At 36.7% G+C, this 18711-nt stretch overlaps 1 protein-coding gene across 2 annotated transcripts in view; it reads right to left on the bottom strand.

Moving 5' to 3' along the window:
- PDS5A (PDS5 cohesin associated factor A) overlaps nucleotides 1-18711 on the bottom strand; it is a 77471-nt gene that overhangs the window by 47079 nt on the left and 11681 nt on the right. For both annotated transcript variants that reach the window (XM_034064564.1, XM_034064563.1), the window contains exons 3-6: nucleotides 2749-2952; nucleotides 2271-2357; nucleotides 1386-1483; nucleotides 763-889 (exon numbers count right to left, since the gene is read on the bottom strand). In XM_034064564.1, coding sequence (XP_033920455.1) covers nucleotides 763-889; nucleotides 1386-1483; nucleotides 2271-2357; nucleotides 2749-2952 — 516 coding nt within the window. The remainder of the gene's footprint in view (nucleotides 1-762; nucleotides 890-1385; nucleotides 1484-2270; nucleotides 2358-2748; nucleotides 2953-18711) is intronic.

Genomic DNA, 18711 nt, shown 5'->3' on the forward strand with positions numbered 1-18711 from the left:
TGTAGATGGGCTAAGACAACACCTGCATGACAGCAGCAATCTGCTGGGAGGAGCTCAAATAAGACTCCTCTAGGAAGAGAGGGAGGTCACTTATAAGTGAGTTAAAGACATGCTAAACTTCACAAAAGGCAGAATGATTATGGAGCTCATAAAGAATGGAACACTAAAAGCAACCAACTAACTTTAAAAGTACTGTACTTCAGGTAATAATTAGGTTTTACTAAGAGAAAAGTTTAAGGTGGAAGATACTGGGGAAAAAAAAAATCAACAAACCAATGGGGAAGGTGGAAGTCTGACTGGTAAGCTGAGGCAAGCAGCAAGTCACCACAGAGGTCTTAGGAAATTACCTTTTTCCCATTTTTTCTTTTTTAATAAAAAAAGAATACTTCACATCTTTTCAATTTAAAATGAAACCAACAAAACAAACCAAAACCAAAAAACCTAAAAATCAAAACAACCAAGAAGCCTTAAGATACAATGTTTTCCTATTACATATTATATTTACTTGAAAATACCTTATTATTGTTTCAGTAGAGTTCCTGAAGTGCCAAATAGGCAGAATCTCTTGATGCTGAATAAACTAGCCTCAGCTAATGAACAAAGGAAATGTTCAATCCACTGTTTCCCCAAGGCTTTGAAAAAAACTAAATTATCAAACAGCAGCTGTGATGGCCAAAGTGTGTGGAGAGAGACACAACAAGCAAAAGGCAATAAAAATTATTGTTATAATGGTATACTGCTATAATATTTTACTTTGCAGACCTTGTGTGCAGGAATGAGGTTTATCAAAATCGAGTCCAGCAGCTCCTGAGTTACTCCATCGCCTTCCATGATGATAGAACTCATCAAATCCAGCATATGCATTTGTACCTTCTGGTTGTGGCTATTACTGAGATGATAAAGAATATTATCAATACTGAATTTTCTGACCCTAACAAATACTAACAGCACTGTTAAGAAACAATGCCTAATGTTGTCCAGCTTGCCCTCCCTTACACTCTCCATATCTCAGAACTATTTTATTTGCCTTTCCTCTCTTACAGAAAGCTTCGAAAACCTGTAACACCCCAGCTTTGCTTTAAGAGAAGCAAAACAAAAGAAGAAAATAACAAACATGGAAACATAAATGTAGCTAAATGAGTCAGAATTAAGTATACTGTAAAAACACAGGCCAGAAATTTTAAAACATGCCTACTTTTAGACACACACGCCTCCATATTGTCAGTAATTCACACTCATTTGCTTTCCCTGTATCTGCTTGCTTGAAGGAATGAAGACTTGCTCTATTCAGTCGTATTTATTTGTAGGCTATGCAAGGATTCAGTCTACCCCCCAAAAAAAATGCTAGTTTGACAGTTTATTGTAACTGAAACAATTCCACTTACTTTATAACTGAAAAAAGAGTCCTAAAAAGCTGAATAAAAATTTCATTGCAATCTTCTAACTCAAAGCAGATGTTGTACGATTTAACCCACGCTAAATTCTAAAACAAAAATAGGATATTAATGACATTAAAACTTCACATTAAGCCACATGAATATAATCATGTTAGTTACATTTTTTTCTATTTAAGGAAAAACATTATACAATAGATTGTAAACCTTCTGGGGAAAGAGACAAGATATTTGCTTTGCATATAAAGAGCTCTTAACACAAAAGGGCTTTGGAATATACATCCAGAAAAAAATAAATACAGAATAATCTTATTTCTTATGTTTAAAAGCTGATTGACAGAAATTGTTAGTGGGAGAAATCCATGTTTCTCAACTTTTTTCTTCATGCTATGAAACAACAGTTTTAAACATCAATAAAGGGTTTACAAACAAGCCACTGTCTCTAAATGCACACTGATAAAAACCCCACACTTCTTGTCAAGAGTAGATTTTTCTACTGTTTTTAAACCAAAATCTTATATTCCTTCTCCCATCATTGATATAAGCAGATTTGCATTTTAATCAGTAATTCTCTTTTGATGAGGTAATATAACTTCAAGGATGCATGATACAAAAAACAATGTATAGAATTGTAAGATAAAGCTAAATGTTAATAAAAACCAACTGGTTTATGTTCTCAACTATAGGCTGCATAAGCTTATTAAACACAAACAGAATTATAACAGAAGAAGTGATTCACTGAACTTTAACAAGCCTGGTACGACTTAGAGAATAAAAGAAATTTCCCAGGCATACTGGCACATCTAGAGAAAGACTTACTTTTCCTAGGCTTACAGAGCAAATATCATCTACTGAAAGTTATAATTATTGTGTTACCTCTAACAAGTAAAAGTATCTGTTAAACTGAGGGCTCTTCGTGTCCTCCAAGCCTTTTAATTGTCTTGTAATAAACAAGAAAATGTCCTGTCAAAAAACAATAAAGTGTTTACAAGCTTGATTCAGCACAGAATAAAAATACAACCCTGCAGTAATGACATCTACCCATATTTAGAAACTCATGACATGGGAACATTAAATTGTCTTTTTCAGGCACTAATAGAAAGCTATCACCAACTCAGATACCAGTTACCTAGCATTCCTTTACACATCTCTGGCCCTTGAAGTACTACACTGCCTCAAAGGACTAAAGCAAAATCTCTTTAATAAAACTAAATACAAATATAAATGCAATAAATAAAAGTCAGGGGTAGCAGCTTGGGGATTTTTTGGGGGGTGGTGTTGTGGGTTTGTTTTTTTTTTCCACAGAAGAAGAATGAGGTAAGAAGAAAGCCTTTATTCTTTAAAGCATTTTTACCTTAAGTTTGTCATGGGAAGTATATGGAGCTTCAGGAGCATAGATACGAAAGATATCAGCCAAGCAACACGCTACAAGGAGGCGCACATCTTTATTGGGATTCCTGAGGAAGAATTCAGATGCAAGGTGCAAGGCTAATGGGAGATACTGCTGCTTCTCATCCTCTGAGTCCTGGTCCATATCCATGAAGGTTTTTACCACCATCTGAAAACACAGGAAAAATCCCATTCAAGTGCTTTCTGCTTTTATTCCGTATTATTAAACAGTACTTTCTAAAAACATGCAATACCATCAATACATTTTCGATTGCACAAGCACAGTACTATAATCTCGTTATTAGGACAAACATCAGAAAAAGAGAAATGTTAATCTGATACTTAAAGACTTACTCAAGTTGGTATTTAAAGTTGAGACACTAAAAAAACATGCTTTGCAACTTTCCTTTTTTCGCCAGTCTTAACCTGAGCTGCAGCACAAAAACTGTTGTATACCAGTGAGGTTGGAGATAGTAGCACTTCCTCACCAAAGCAGCCTCAGACCACTTCAAAGTGAGGACTTGCCTCAGTATACAGTATGAGGGGCTGCAAGTCATCTGGGCTAGTGCAGACATCACAGTGCAACTCAGTTGCTCTAACCACTATGCCAAGACTTGAGAAGAGCCTAAGAGGCAAGTCTTATGCTCTGCCTTTATCAAGGCACAGAGCTGAAGAACTACTTTACAGATGCACAAGCATTTGATTTGGTGCTGAAGAACTACTTTACAGATGCACAATCCTTTGATTTGGTTTAGTCAAACTAGATACCAGGTAAGTATTTAATCCCCCACGGAAAGTATCTCTAATGCTGTATATCTATTCCTGCTGTATACTGAAACCTGCATCAACAGCCTTACCTATATAATGAAAAAAATAAACTATGTGGTTTCCTTGTTTCTTCTAGCACAGCTAAGTACCAATTCCTATGAAATGCCACCAAAATTCTTTATTTTGAATTACTATACAACCCCAGTTGAGTCACCTGAACTAAAAGTAAAAATTTAGTTTAAAGAAATAAAAAGCTGCAGGTTTAGCTTCCGGAATAGGATTTGTTAAAGAATGAGGATGACTTCTAAGACATGGGCACAGAACTGAGAGATGTGCCACAGATTTTTACTATGACTTTAATCAGATTGGTCTTTGTGTCCTCCATGTTGCTTGAGTATCCTTAAGAGTTAAAATTGCGAAGGACAGCCATATTGCATACCACACACATTTAACACACACATTACACATATTAGAGAGATGTAAGAGAAAACACAGAATGATAAATCTTGATGGGTCAAATTTGCCTCTAGAATAGCAAAACACAGTAAAACACAAGAAGAGATTGAGCTTACATGCTAATAAACGCATCTCCTACTCCTACCACAGTTCTCTTGTTATTGTGTCATTCAAATGATACCAAGGTTGTTCTTCCGTTATTAAGCATGCCCCCACTTCCAACATGAAAATACTGTCTTTCAGCTTTACCTCCTCCCTGCGTTTTGGAACCCAGTTTTAAACACAGTAGATCTTATACATTGAAATAAATGTTTGGCAACAACCTTTCCCACAGTACGTTACTTAAAACTCCTCTGCAATTTCTCTAAAATGTGCAAGTACATTCCTTCACAAAGCAAACTAAGCAGAACCAAAAATGAAAGGAACGGAGAGGGGAGGATATAAGAGAATAAAAGAGAAGTTTATAAGCACGGCCTGTAAAATTTCAAGTTCTACCTGCATTGGCTTGTTTCCCTAAAAATACTCTAAAGATACATTTTGAAACACTAACTAAAAGGACAAAACCATCTTCCTATGGACAGCGCAGGTCTGTCACAGTGTCACACATCACCTGTGCTTCCTAGATACCAGAATCAAAACCACAGGTAAGGCAGGCTTCAAACCCTACCGGATTCTTTCAATAAGGAAGGTTTAAAACAAAAACAAACAAAACAAAACAAAATTAAAAAAGGGGAAAAAAAACTCCCAAACCACCACACCAGTCATTTTACTAAATTTTTAGATGACCTATATAAGCAATCATCTGATCTTTCCCATAAGCCAGATCTCCTTTCTCCCTATGCATATCATAAACTTCATAACCAGAATACCCTCCTAGATCCAAATCTCTCTGAGTTCTCATGTTCATATGTCAATATGCATAAAACCTTGCATATATTATATCAAAACCAGACATGGAAGTCAGCAGGGTGCTGTGAAAACACACAACTTTCTTACTCTAACAAAATGTCAGGATATTCTGGGATTAAGGTAATGAAACTAGTATTTGGCACTCTCTTGCTTGTTTGAAAACACACGAGCCTTATGGATTTTCCTGTAGTGCTCTTGTTTTCAGAAGGAACTGCCAACAAACATCCATAAAACCTCATTCTGTCTCTCAGTAAAGCAGTACTTGATACTTCTTTTCTATTACAAAACAACACTTGGGCAGTAACTGGGCCACTGGCATGCTGCAACTGCTATTTAACATACTGATCTATGTTTTTGCTCCATGGTTTCTTTATAGACACGTATCTGCTTGCTCTTGAGTGTTGGCTTTTGTTTTATAACAAGTCTTTGGCGCATGATGCTCTGTTTATGACACATACAAAAGATAACAGGATAGTATCTTGGTCTATGTCTAGGATCCCAGATACCAAAGCAATACAAATAATATATGTGGGGTACACACACACACACACACACAAAATATATATATATAAAGTAACATATAAACAAACTACACAGGGCCGAACCACATTTAAAATCATGATGTAAATCCTTCCTAGTACCAGGGCACATACAAGACTTGGGAAAAAAAATTCATTAATAAAGCCATTAATTTGTTGGAATGTCATCATACTTCAATACAATAATTCTATACATTTCTTGAATATATACAATCAACTAAAATCCTACAGCCTGGGAGTCGTTTCTATAGTCAAGCAAACACAATGATTACAGTATCACACAACAATTATTTCCAAATGCTTGCTAATCTATATTTGAAATTAACTGTTAAAATAGAAGAAAAGGTTAAAAAAGAAAAAGTTCAGACATTAAATACAATCCATGCTTGGCTCTTCACACTCACCAGACAGCCAAGAACTTACTCAAAATTTCACCAGATACAGGAGAGGTACTCTTGCCCTCTAGCACAACTGAAAAAGTAGTTATCAAGCAACAGTTAAGAAAGCAACTTAAGTCTGTAGAAGTACAAGATATTCCATATTTAATGAAATCATTCATACAAGAACCACATATCCTCAACTACAATACACTGACCAACAGCTCCATGATTCCCTGGGATACTCGTGTTTCTCTCTACAGCTATCCTTTGTCTTGTTTTCTCTACCTTCCCTTCCTCCCCTCATGGTTATATTGTCTAATGCAACTGGTCTAGGATCACAGTTCACAAATATGTCCAATAATCCAAAGAAATTAAATGACAACATACTGCAAATTATTTTCTTTGATAACGTCTGACAAAGAAAAATTACTGCTAATCACCTGGGATTGGTCTTACTTGAGATACACAGAACCATTATAAACATAAACATGTAAAGTTAAGCATACTTCCCAAAAATCTTTCATAAATTGTATGTTAGCCAGGGTTGCAAGTCTATTTCCTACAACTCCATTCCATGTTCTGTTGCAAATCATGAGTTTTTTCATAGGAATTTAAAATACCCAGCAGCAGTATGCAATTTGCATGATACCTAGTAAATATTGATAATATCTTATGAAGAATTGCTCAGAATGGGTTTAGAAAGATTTTCATTGTTAAATTTTTAGCCACATCACTGCAACACCAGTATTGTGACAGTTAGAAACTGACCTGTTAAATGAATCTGCTAATGAACCTAGAAACTTGAAGCACACTCTATAGAGACAAAGAAAAGGTCCAAATAATTAAAGTTTTTAAATTTTTAAACCCAGTCTGAAAGCCACTCATGTGGCTACTAATACACACAAATGCAACAATACGGGAAAATGACAAAGCAAATAAGCTCAAAAAAAAATCAAGTTGTGGTTAATATTTCATTGAACCAGAGGGAAGGAAAAATACAACTGCAGAGAGAAAATAGGAACTACTACTTCCAGACAGGTTTTGGAACAATTATTTCTTCCAAGAATCTGCATGTTCAGAAAAACCTTTACTGAAGTCATTCATAATACAGGTACTCTATTAAAGCAAATTATATTCAAGATGTCATCTGAGCCATCCTAATTACCCTTGTTCTAACTGGAAAAGAAAAAAGAAAAAAGAAAAAAAAAAGCCCAAGCCAAACACGCTTCCCCCCCCCCCCCCCCCCCCCAATTGCTCTTTGTATTAAGATTTTCATTTTAGGTCTAGAAGAAGTTTTAATTTCCCAAAGTTTTGAATCTACCATCACATAAATACTTCTCTAGCAGAATGAAGTAGTTATTTCACAGTTACATACTAATTATTATCATATTAAGCCAGTTTTTAGTCCAGGAAAAAGTGATTTAACCATATGGCATGGTTTAGCCCCAGTTAGCAACTAAATACCATGCAGCTGCTCACTCACTCCCTGCACCCTCAGTGGGATGGGGAGAACTGGAAAACGGTAAAACTCACAGGTTAAGATAGGAACAGTTCAGTAATTGGGAGAAAGTAAAATATAGTAGTAGCAGCAGTAGTAGGAATAATAGGAAAGAGAATTAAAACAAAAAAATACACAAGTGATGCACAACTGCTCACCACCCGCTAACCCATGTCCAGCCTGTTCCTGAGCAGTGATCTGGGCCTTCTGCGTAACTCCCCCCAGTTTATATACTGGGCATGATGTGCTGCGGTATGGAATACCCCTTTGGTTAGTTTCGGTCAGGTGTCCAGTCTCTGCTTCCTCCCAGCTTCCCACACCCCTCCTCACTGGCAGAGCACGAGACTGAAAAGTCCTTGATGAGGGTAAGTGCTATTTAGCAACAACTAAAACATTGGTGTTTTATCAGCATTGCACTCAGACTAAAGCCAAAATACAGAACTGCACCAGCTACTAGAAAGAAAATTAACTCTATCCCAGCCTATACCAGCACCCCGTAATATGAACTCACTACTTTTCAAATTCCAGTATTATTTTCTAACTGAAGTTTTGTTGTACAGTTGAAACAACCCTAGCTAGAGCACTGCTATTCATTTGTATAATTCCTACAGACTTTGTAGCTCCCACCACCAAACATTGTTACTGCCCTCTGCAAAAAGCAGGAGACAGAAGTGTTATTTAAAAATATTAATGTAACATAATCCATTCTTTTCTGAACAATTAAGCACTCAAATCAAACACTAACTACTAGCAAACATAAACAAAATCCAGCTATTCACATTTACTATTAAATTCATTCTGCATGTAGTGACAAGACAAGGGAGGATGGCTTTAAACTGAGAGAGGGCAGATTTAGATTAGACACTTGGAAGAAATTCTTCACTCATAGGAGGCTGGTGAGACACTGGAACAGGTTGTCCTGGGAAGCTGTGGCTGTCCCATCCCTGGCAGTGCTCAAGGCCAGGTTGGATGGGGCTTTGAGCAACTTGGTCTACTGGAAGGTGTCCCTGCCCACAGCAAGGGGGTTGGAACTTTATGATCTTTCAGGTCTCTTCCAGGCAAACCCATTCCATGATAATGTGAATTTGTCTCCTGTCCAATTCATTGTTGCTGTGCATTTTTTGCGAAGTTTTGCTGCTGTAATTAGTAAATTTACCACTGCCTTCACATGGGTAGAACAGCATATTCTTTATTGCTTTACTTACATTGAGCAACTCAACTATTTCCCAATAGCCCAGATTAATCAGACATACTAAAAATCATAAAGACTATTACTTGTAATAAAAACAGTATACCGAGCCATTCATTAATTATTTGAAGTAACTTCCTTGATGCGTGTTTTTAAGTAACTACATCATGAATAAGTATCACACATGTACAGCACCATAATCAAAACGGGACAAGCATTGTTACCAGTTTAGGAGAGAGGTTGTAGAATTAGCCACATGCTGTATTTCCATAATTAGCGCAAAGCAGAATTTCAATTCTGTTGTAAATCTAAAATTCTTCAAGTAACACAAATGCAACAGATGGGGGCAAAATGGCAAGGAAAATGGGGAAAAAAAAATCAAAAGCCTTAACCCAAAATGTCTTTCATGGCACATGTTAGAACATGCTATTTAAACAGTTGTGGAATATTTTGCCCTGCAAAATCAGTCACTTGACATTGACTTGATTACAGTAACTTGTATGGACTACTGCAAGGAAAGGCTGAAAAAAAATCATGCTTCCCAAGATTATAACAGCACAAAAGGAAGTAAAAGGTGTCCTTCCTGCCCAGCAGAAGATAATCATAATAGTGTTATCACATCATGTAATAAATCTTGTACTCTGGTCATGAACAAGTCCATGGGAAAAATGATACTCATGATGTGCAAGGACAAAACTACACTGCCCTTCCTTATCACTACAACTTCGACAAAACATAACTTCTTAGTCAATGGTACTAAAGTAGGCAGTTCTGAACAAGTTTTTATTGTAGTAAGATTTTAAATAACTTTTGAGGAACCTCAGTTCCTTCACTACTATATGTGATAGTGAAGTGCTTTTTTTTTCTCCAAGCCAAATGATACTTTAAAGGCAAGTCTATTCCTTTTGTCTTTAAGCAGGTACCACTATGCTTCATATAAGAACATCCTGCAAGTTCATTTATATCCACTGTAGTTAACAAAAAACCCCACCACCACACAAAAAAATACCCAACACCAACCCACAAAAAACCAAACAAAAATAACCCAAACAAGACAAAAAGTATTCCCCCCAAAAACAGTCCATCAAAACAGGCTGTGCTTTCGTGTGATATAAAAATTCCTCATTAAGGAGAAAGTGGATTATAATCAGCTTAAATACCCTGGAATTTAACACAACTTCCCTTGTAACTGACTGGCTGGAGTACTATCTTTCTTACAGCTCTGTACACACTGGCAGGGTAACAAAACACTGAGGAAGCAACGCATAAATGGAAATTCAGACCTGTTTGCCAGCCAGGAGTCACAGTAGCACACAGTTTAAATCACCTCTCCCAGCATCTATGGTTTTGGTTCCATGGAGATCCATTTTAGCCACTTGCTGCCACTATCTCCTTCTCCCTTTCCCATTACTTACCCTGTCCTACTTTTAGTTATGCAGGGCCACTGTGTATTTTGCACTGGCACCAACACATGTTGAATACAAGTCAATGTAACCCACTAACTTGCACGAAAACCTCCTCAGAAAAAGTCTCAGTTTTCTGACAGGTATAATTAGACCATAGAGAGATCTGATAGGTTCCAGAGGCAGTAGAAGGGCAGGCAGGCAGAATTTAATGGCCAAGACCAGAGTGGGAAGAAAAACTTAGCTTTCTGGTACATAAACTCTTAATAACCTAATTGTCGCACAACTTCTTAACCTTAATAGTGGCAAGCACACGAAGCCTAAAATAGGCAGCTATATCCAAATCCTACTAGTCCCCCTTTTACCTTCATCTCCATACATTAGAAACTGGCATAAGATGTAAGCGTGCATCATTTTAAACTCAAGGTCTCAGAAACATGTTGCTACAATAATTTCCAAAACTTGTGTCCCAAGAATCAATTAATTTATTAGTTTTAATTGAATTATTATTTCCAGAGATCCCCCATTTACCTTTCTAGGCCATCACTTTTATCTTTCTTCCAGGTTCTTATTATTCTCATCACATCCTCATCTCATGCCTTTGGAGGCAAAGGTTCACTGGACTGCAGTATTGCACAGAGCACGTGCACACACTATTCAAAAAAGCACACATGCCTAATTTATATAAGAACATAATACCCATAGTATTTACCATTTGGCTCCTTACCCAGCATTAAGTTCTATCGCATTTTTGTTCAGTGAAAGATTTCACCAAATGGTCTAGACTGACACAGTCTTCCCTTAGTCCTTTTCAACTTCATAAAATCAACAAATAATTTTGTTTTCTCTCTGTTCCTCGCCTTACTTCTATTGACATTAAACCTAAGAGCTTTCATTGGATTCACTCTACTCACTTAAATTCTCTGACTTAATAGAAATTCTGTGAAATCCTCCTTGGTTATGATCAACCAAACTAACTCACCTACCTTATCATGCTTCCTGTTCCCAAAACAGCTAAAAGCTTTTTAAGCATGAAGAGTATTATTTAATCTTAGGTCACTGGATGGTTTGTCATTAGCAGAAATTATCTCTTTAAATCTACGTTTTGACTGCAGTCAGCTTTTGATGCATGACACTTGGCTATTCAACCCAAGACCTTTTAAACTCGTATTAATGCAAGAAACATTAAGAAATATTGTTAGCTTGCCATACCATATTAAAAACCTGTCACTATTTTTTATCCTAGTTTTAAGTGGTTTCATGCTATTTTTCTATTACGCAGCTATAATACTGTGGACCAAATCACACATTTTAACAATGTACAGCTATGTATTCTCAAATAATGAGAAGTACGCAGCAGTGAACATATTTATCAGAACATTATCTTTTCATACTCATGTCACTCACCATCTCTTACACATCCATGATTTCAGTACTCTAAAGAAGGTTGATAAATTAAAAACACTGAAAGTATTCTAAGTTCTCAGAAACTTTGCTTCCCCATAGACAGATACATAACAAAAGAGTATTTGCAGAGGGACTAAAAAGAACCTAGTCTTTAAATGTTCTAACGATAATTCAAGACACCATCAGTTAGAAGCATTTAATTAAATAGTCCTCTTCCCCTAGGTATAGTAGCAAGTGTTACACACCGCTGGGGCAAAAAAAACCCCGAAAACAAACAAAAAATCCCAAAAAACCACCACCACCAAGAAACAACAACAACAAACAACACCACACACACACAAAATAAACAAACAAACAAACAAAAAAAAAACACCAAAAAAACCCCAAAACTACCAAAACTTAAAAATGTGTTCCCCAGGTGAAGGAGTTTCCATTTCCATACAAAGTTTTCTAACTACTTTGATAATAGCCTCCAGATGTGAGAGAGAGGATTCTTTAGAACCAGCTCACTTGCTGTGTGGTAATTCTTTTCCAAAGAGAGGGTGGTGCTGGACAAGAACAACAACAGCATTTTCATTTCTCTAAGAACTGACTCTAAGAATTAATTCTGAAGCAAGTATTTAGGCTCAGTTCTCACAACAAAATCACATGTTAAGAGTTCCTCATTAAAACACAACTAAAGGCTATGCTTCCCACAATACTAATGCTTTAAAGGCTACATCCATGTCTATTTCTACACTACAGTGCAGTACATCCTGTGGTACATCACAGTCTTCCTGACTCAAGCCTTTCAAAAGCAGGTGGCATATAAAGCGACAAAGAATTCCTAGTCAAATAAACTAGCTTTCTCCAGTGAAGTGCTACCTTATCAGAAAATTTTGCTACCTGTTGAGCACTATTATCTGTATTATTAACACAAAAAAGAAAAGTTTTCTCATAAGCAGCTACCAAGCTCAAAACCAGAGCACTCTAGAATGGACTGAAAGCAAAATTTGCTTACTCTCCTAGTGCCTGGTGGCTTCATTTTATTTTTAAGTAGTCCCATTAAAAACAACATTTCAGGAAATTATTAAATGACAGAAAAAGAACTGGTATGCAAAAAAATGAACCCAAAATATATGTGGAGTGGCTTTGTGGCTATAAGTTTATTTAACTCTTAAATATGGAGGAAGAAAATCATCTATAATTAGTGCATGGAAAAGTATTCTATTGATGGAATTAATCTATTAGAATCATAGAATGGTTTGGACTGGAAGGGACCTTAAAGCTCATCTAGTTCCAAACCCCTGCCATGTGCCAGGACACTTTCCACTAGACCATGTTGCTAAAAGCCAAGTACAACCTGGCCCATTTAATAAGCTTGATAACTTATTTAAAACTATTTATTAACTATTTTAATAAATATAATTTATTTTACTGTGAATAATGGCAAGTAACCCTAGTAACAGACTGATTTCTAATGCATTTTAAAAGAATAAATAAGTATTTTTAAGAATTTTTCCATTTTAATTTTCTTTAAAATGGGGAGACGAAAGGAAAAATAAAAGGCACCAATGTTGCTGATAAAAGGATATGAAAGTCAAAAACCACAGTGCTCAGCAATATGATGATGCTAAAGATATAATGATTATGTGTAGGATATTCAGTTTCTGAGAAATAAGCCTGGAAAATGACTACAACAAGCCTATGTATTTATTATAATGTAGACAGCACAGAATAATATCAAAAATTTTCAATAAATTAAACTTGTAATATCATAATTGCTAATATTAAAAATGTGGAAATATTTCAAATTGAATATATCATTTTCAGAAAGCATTTGGGCAACTTTCTATTACAGTATTTAAAATGTTATTTTTAAGGTATTTACTCTTCATTTCATGGTATGGTATCTCACACAAGAATGTAGACTTTTCCATTTTCAGTATGGGAGGTTCATTTGTATGACAAAGGAAAAGGCAGGAGAGTGAGGAAGACAGTAAGACTGGAAAGAAACAGATTTTCCCATTCATGCCTCTAGCTCATATACGGTTTTACTTGCTGAACTTTGATGTTTACACCCAATCACAGGTATTTTCAGTTGGTGCTAACTTGGCAAACATTTTAACAGCATCTTCAAACCATATAGCTACATTCAGCTGGTCAAAAATTATCCCTCATCCGATACATGCACTCTATTTCCAAAACTAAGACTCTCTTTTGCCTAACTAAGGAGGGGGGTGGGAGGAAAAATATCTAACTACTCTTACAAAACTCTACCTTTCTGGACTAGCAATACTTTTTTAAAGAATAATGTGTCATCTCCCAGAGTTGTGGTGGCTTTATTGATTTTCTGAAGTTAATTTCAGGCTAATAAAATTCCTCTCTGGGAATTCTTCTCCAATAGTTTGAGAACTTTAAGTAGCTCCTGATCTCCTCCATCAGAGTTCTGTAACTATTCTGCCTATCAGTTCCATCAAATTACTGCCTTGTGGATGGCTAGAATATGCCCATAACTGCTGTACCTGTCTCTCAACATTCCTTATATGTAATCCCAGTTTTATAGCTACAGATTTTGCCAGGAGAAGAAGTAGGCAATATATCAGATACAAAATGTTAATGTAAGACTTTTGTTGTTGTTAATACATGTCTGACATATTTTTTGTAAGAAGTTCCAGTAAAAAGTCTTCTTGTACTAAGACTTTATTAGTGAAATATTTAAGGATCACAGATGTTCCCCAAACCACAGAAAGCACTTGAAATTTTGCTAGAAACTGACTTCAGATAAAGACTTGGTGGTATAACCATACCCACACTACGTATATCCATTAGCCACCATTACACAGATTTCCCAGACAATTGTTGGCGACTCACATCACCTGCATTGTGCAGCACTGGCCCATTTTAACCTCTACATTCACTTCTGCTTTATTTTGAAGCTCTCTACTTAGTATAACAAGTTCACTATCTAAGAAAAAAAAAAGGGTGGGGATCTTAAAAATTCCTCTATATATTTAATGCATATTAAAATACACTATTTAAGTTCAGTCTCAGAATTAACCATGCTGAATTTAGACTAAAACAGCACTTCACTAAACTACATTGCTGAAATCAGCAATCTGCAAGTACTAAATACCATTCAAACAGCTGCCAGTAATATTCTCATAAAGAATGCCTGAAACAGGAATCACAGAAAAATTTTACACGTCCAGCATACTTAAAACACTTGGAAGCACAGTAGCTCGGTACTTACAAAATGCTTTGTCATGTTCATCCAGAAAATCACTTATCTCCTCTATGACAAAATTTAAGAAATTTCAACCCCAAAAGCACAAACCAGAAAAGTCAATCCACTCCTTGAGGTTAAGCTCCTAAAATTACTTCGACACTCTAATAGTTTATTAGAAATATTTTGTTACCCACTAAATATTAGTTTCTAAGAGTCTCACAGTAATTTCAACTTACTCAATAAATTCTACCAACCCAACAGTACCACTGTCTCAAGACAGTGTATACACAGCAGCAGTAAGTTCTGCCTTACTTGAAATAGCTGGAACATGTGGCTGATTCCTTCTATAAAATCAGACACCTGAAAAAATACTAACCTGTACACCCAAGCATAAATTTGATAACCACTGGGAGAGGCTTTGGTCATTTCACAAATGTCTGCATCTGTGCCAGAGAGTACCAAGGGGAAATCCGAGAAGCTTACAGAGAAGGCAGCAAGCCTCAGCCTAAAAGGTTATGGTTGCCCAGAACACATAAGAAAGTGCACACTTTAGAGTACTGGATTGAAGTGCTTGAAGCCACAAGCAAGTCATTGTTTAAGAATTTGTTACTCTCTATTTTTGTTTCTCTGACTCGAAAATTGAAGAGAGGCTCAGCACATTCATATGCTGGAGATTTCTAAAGCAGCTAAAACACTAGAAAGAAATATAAAAAACAATGAATGATTGGGAAAAATAAAAAATGGAGGGGAAATGTTACCTATAAAGGACAACAGATCTCTCACAAACTCTGCAGGAGAATGATAGCTAGTTGACCATGTGACTGTCAAAACACTTGATCTTTCTTAAGCATACCTGAGACATAAGCACAAAATTTAACTTTTTTATCTAAAAACATTCATCTATCTTACCTAAAAAACATTCATGCAGCAGCTTCTGGCAACACTCCAATGCAGTTATTTTCATAGAAGTTTCCAAACAACTTACTACTAGAAAAATGGGTGAAACGCAGTTCTAAGGTTGGCTGAAGTTTGGCAACTGCAGAATTTCAATACATACACCACTACAAAAGTGCAAGCTCCTTGTAAACACTGTCTCTTCAAAGAATAAACAAAATTATATTTAAACATTTTTCATCAGCAGAAAGATTTCTGGCCTATCAAAAAGCCCGTAACAATATAATCTGCACAACTCTCAGGCCCTGAAGTGTAAGAAACGAGTTAAATGAGCAACAGTTAAAGAACACTCATTTTCACTTTCTATGAATAATTCTGGAAAAGCTTCATGTGCAACAGTAAACTCATGATCTGTTCTGCTATGAGCTCTGTGGAGTGTTAATAATGCTGGCTTTGGGACGACACACAAGATTCTACAACTTGCATTTTGGAAGTTCATGCTTGAGAGGTGAGAGCTATTTGTGGTGCCCGTCTCCTGGGCAGTACAGTATTTTTGACTGTGTGATTATATGGAAATAAAAGACTGATTTTTATATATGTGTATATATGCACATGCATATTCCCCTACATACAGTTACACATCCTGTAGGTTACTTTAAGTCCTTGTTTAAAGAACAAGCAACTACCACAGGCATTAGGGGGTGGGGAAAAAAAAATGAGAATGAGAGCTGGCATGAAGACAAATCTGTTTGCAAGCACTGGCCTGTACCACCTACTGCAGTTCAAGTCACAGCACAAGACTTAGTAGTTTGGACTGCAGAACAGGAAAAGACCGGTCTAAACATCAAAGACCACATCTCATAATCATAATACTTGTACAGAACTGTGAGCCGTTAGGCTTAGGGAGGCCTGAAGAACACTGAAACCTCAAATTCTTTCTTTTGTTCAAATGGGAAAGACAAGGCAAAAAAAGAGCAAACCAAACATTCCTAGATACAGAAGCGTATGTCAGTACCTCTCACTGAATATTACACACCAAATCTAAATGCCAATATAAAATCCATTTATTTTGAAAGCAATCATGTACTAGATGAAATAGTATGATCTATTATAGCAGCCAGTCAGCTAAAACTTTAGAAAACTCATCGTAGATTCCACAACATCCATGTTAGTTCAAAATTACCAGCACCACCACAATCAACACATTTGTGATTAAATGCAGCACTGATTTCAATTATTCCTAACCAGAAAACAGTCTCTTCTGTATCATAGTTTCTTTTTCAGGTGTGGAAGGGTAGTACATCATTCACTGCAGGTACATTTGCAGTTCTCTGAAACAAGGGATGTTTGCAGAATTTCTTAAGGTGCAGTTTTACTGCAGTGTGAGTCAATCCAAATTTGTCAGATCTGTCCCTCCATTACTCCAGCTGACCAGTGACACCACTGAAACATCAGTTTTGTTGGCCAGGTTACTTTTTAAATAGCTCTGCTTCCTGAAGCAGCTCGCTGCATGGCTTTAAAAATGCACAGGGGAGGGTAGGACTGCTTCAGTCCAGTCTTAGGGTGCAGTTTAATGAATCTTTACGTTGATTTAATAAGGTCAAACTCAATGAACACAGTATTCCAAAATTAAGCTGTCACTGAAAATACAGTTCTGCCAACCCAAGACTGTCAGATAGCTTTGGCCGACACAGGGAGGGGGTAGTAAGTAACTGCATTAAGTCACACTGACTCAAATGAACACTAACTTGAAAAAAATAGAATAGCGGTTTTGAATAGGATCACTTCCACAATCCACTAGTCTGCAGGCCAGAGACACACCTGGATTGGCATGTGGAAAAGGACGGCCCACAAGCAAGCCAAAGTACTTTACTAACTCAAAGTACTGACTTTGGTGTTTGTGCTCCCAAGCATTCCAGTAGAGTGAAGTACAGCAGGGCTTGATTCGGGGCACTCCTCCAGCTACTGGTGTAGCAACTCCAGCATTTCCAAATACACTACTTTCCCCCTCCTTGCCTACAACCACTGTGTGCCTATAGTTTTAACTTTTTTTTCTTCCCCTTCTTACTCTTCACCAACTTGATTTGTTTCTATGACTCTATAAGGCAAATGACTTTTAATTGTTATTCTCTCTGAGCAGCAGTGGTGAAGATGAGTAACTGTTTCCTTCAGTAGCAGCATCAACTTAAAGAGTATTCAAAGTAGTTGAGTACCAAGGTACAACAGTATCAGCACAACTTCCAAAACACAATTATGGCAGTTTATAAAGGGGACTTGCACTTTTTTATTTTTACATAAACTAACTTGCTTTTGATTATGTTGAAATATCCCCTGTGCACATCAGCTCAGATTACTAACCTGACTTGTAGAACTAACCTGTCATTACTTACCCCTCCACCTTTCCACCTTCCTATTTTGCCCACAGCTTTGTTTTTAAGCAGATTGATAAAATGACAAAAAGCCGTGGGAAAACTCTCAACAATCCCTCTAAAAATACTAGCAATTAATATTTTCCTCATTTCTGAAATTCCAAGACTGGTTTTAAAGTTAATTTTATGGGGATGTTGCACGATGCCAGGCTTCTAACCAAAGTGTTGACAGGTGTTAAATCAGATAGTATACAGAAACTCATCACAGCCCACATACAGACTGGAGTCAGAGTGACTATGAAGAGTCTCAGGACAGCACGAATTAGGGCACAGCTCAACAGTAGAATTTCTCAGGAAGTAGAGCCAGTGTGAGAGTCCCTGAAGATGTCTCTCAAACCAGCATCACTGCTAGATACAATGCAGGGAAGAACTCCATCCTCTCAGCTCTATATGGGCATGACAAACCAATTTTAGCATCAGAAATAGCACAGAGCACTCACTGCAACTCTAGGATTAGGGTGCTTTAATCTACACAACAAATTCAATTCACACCAGAAAGCTCCAAATTTGCACAAGTACCTACACCAAGAACAACAGGCAAAGATGTCACAATGAAATAAAATTTGATGGCAGTATTTTTACTTTGTAATCCAACTGAAGGAATTTAACATTTAAAGCAAAACAAAGGCTAGGACTAAAAGAGAGTGAAAAATATTACACACCACCCTCACTGAGGTTTAGAAACAGCCTTTAACTTGGTTTTCACTCCATTTCAAAGATACAGGTTTTGTACTGGGTGAACCCTCCCATGTCCTAAAGCAAAATTCTCGTGATTTTACAGCAGTCTAGACTATCGGTTCCAACTGGAACAAAGCTGAAATCTTATTTCCAGATTTCCCAGTTTCCCT

The sequence above is a fragment of the Melopsittacus undulatus genome, chromosome 7 (genome assembly GCF_012275295.1).
Source record: "Melopsittacus undulatus isolate bMelUnd1 chromosome 7, bMelUnd1.mat.Z, whole genome shotgun sequence".
In the NCBI taxonomy this organism is placed as follows: Eukaryota; Metazoa; Chordata; class Aves; order Psittaciformes; family Psittaculidae; genus Melopsittacus; species Melopsittacus undulatus.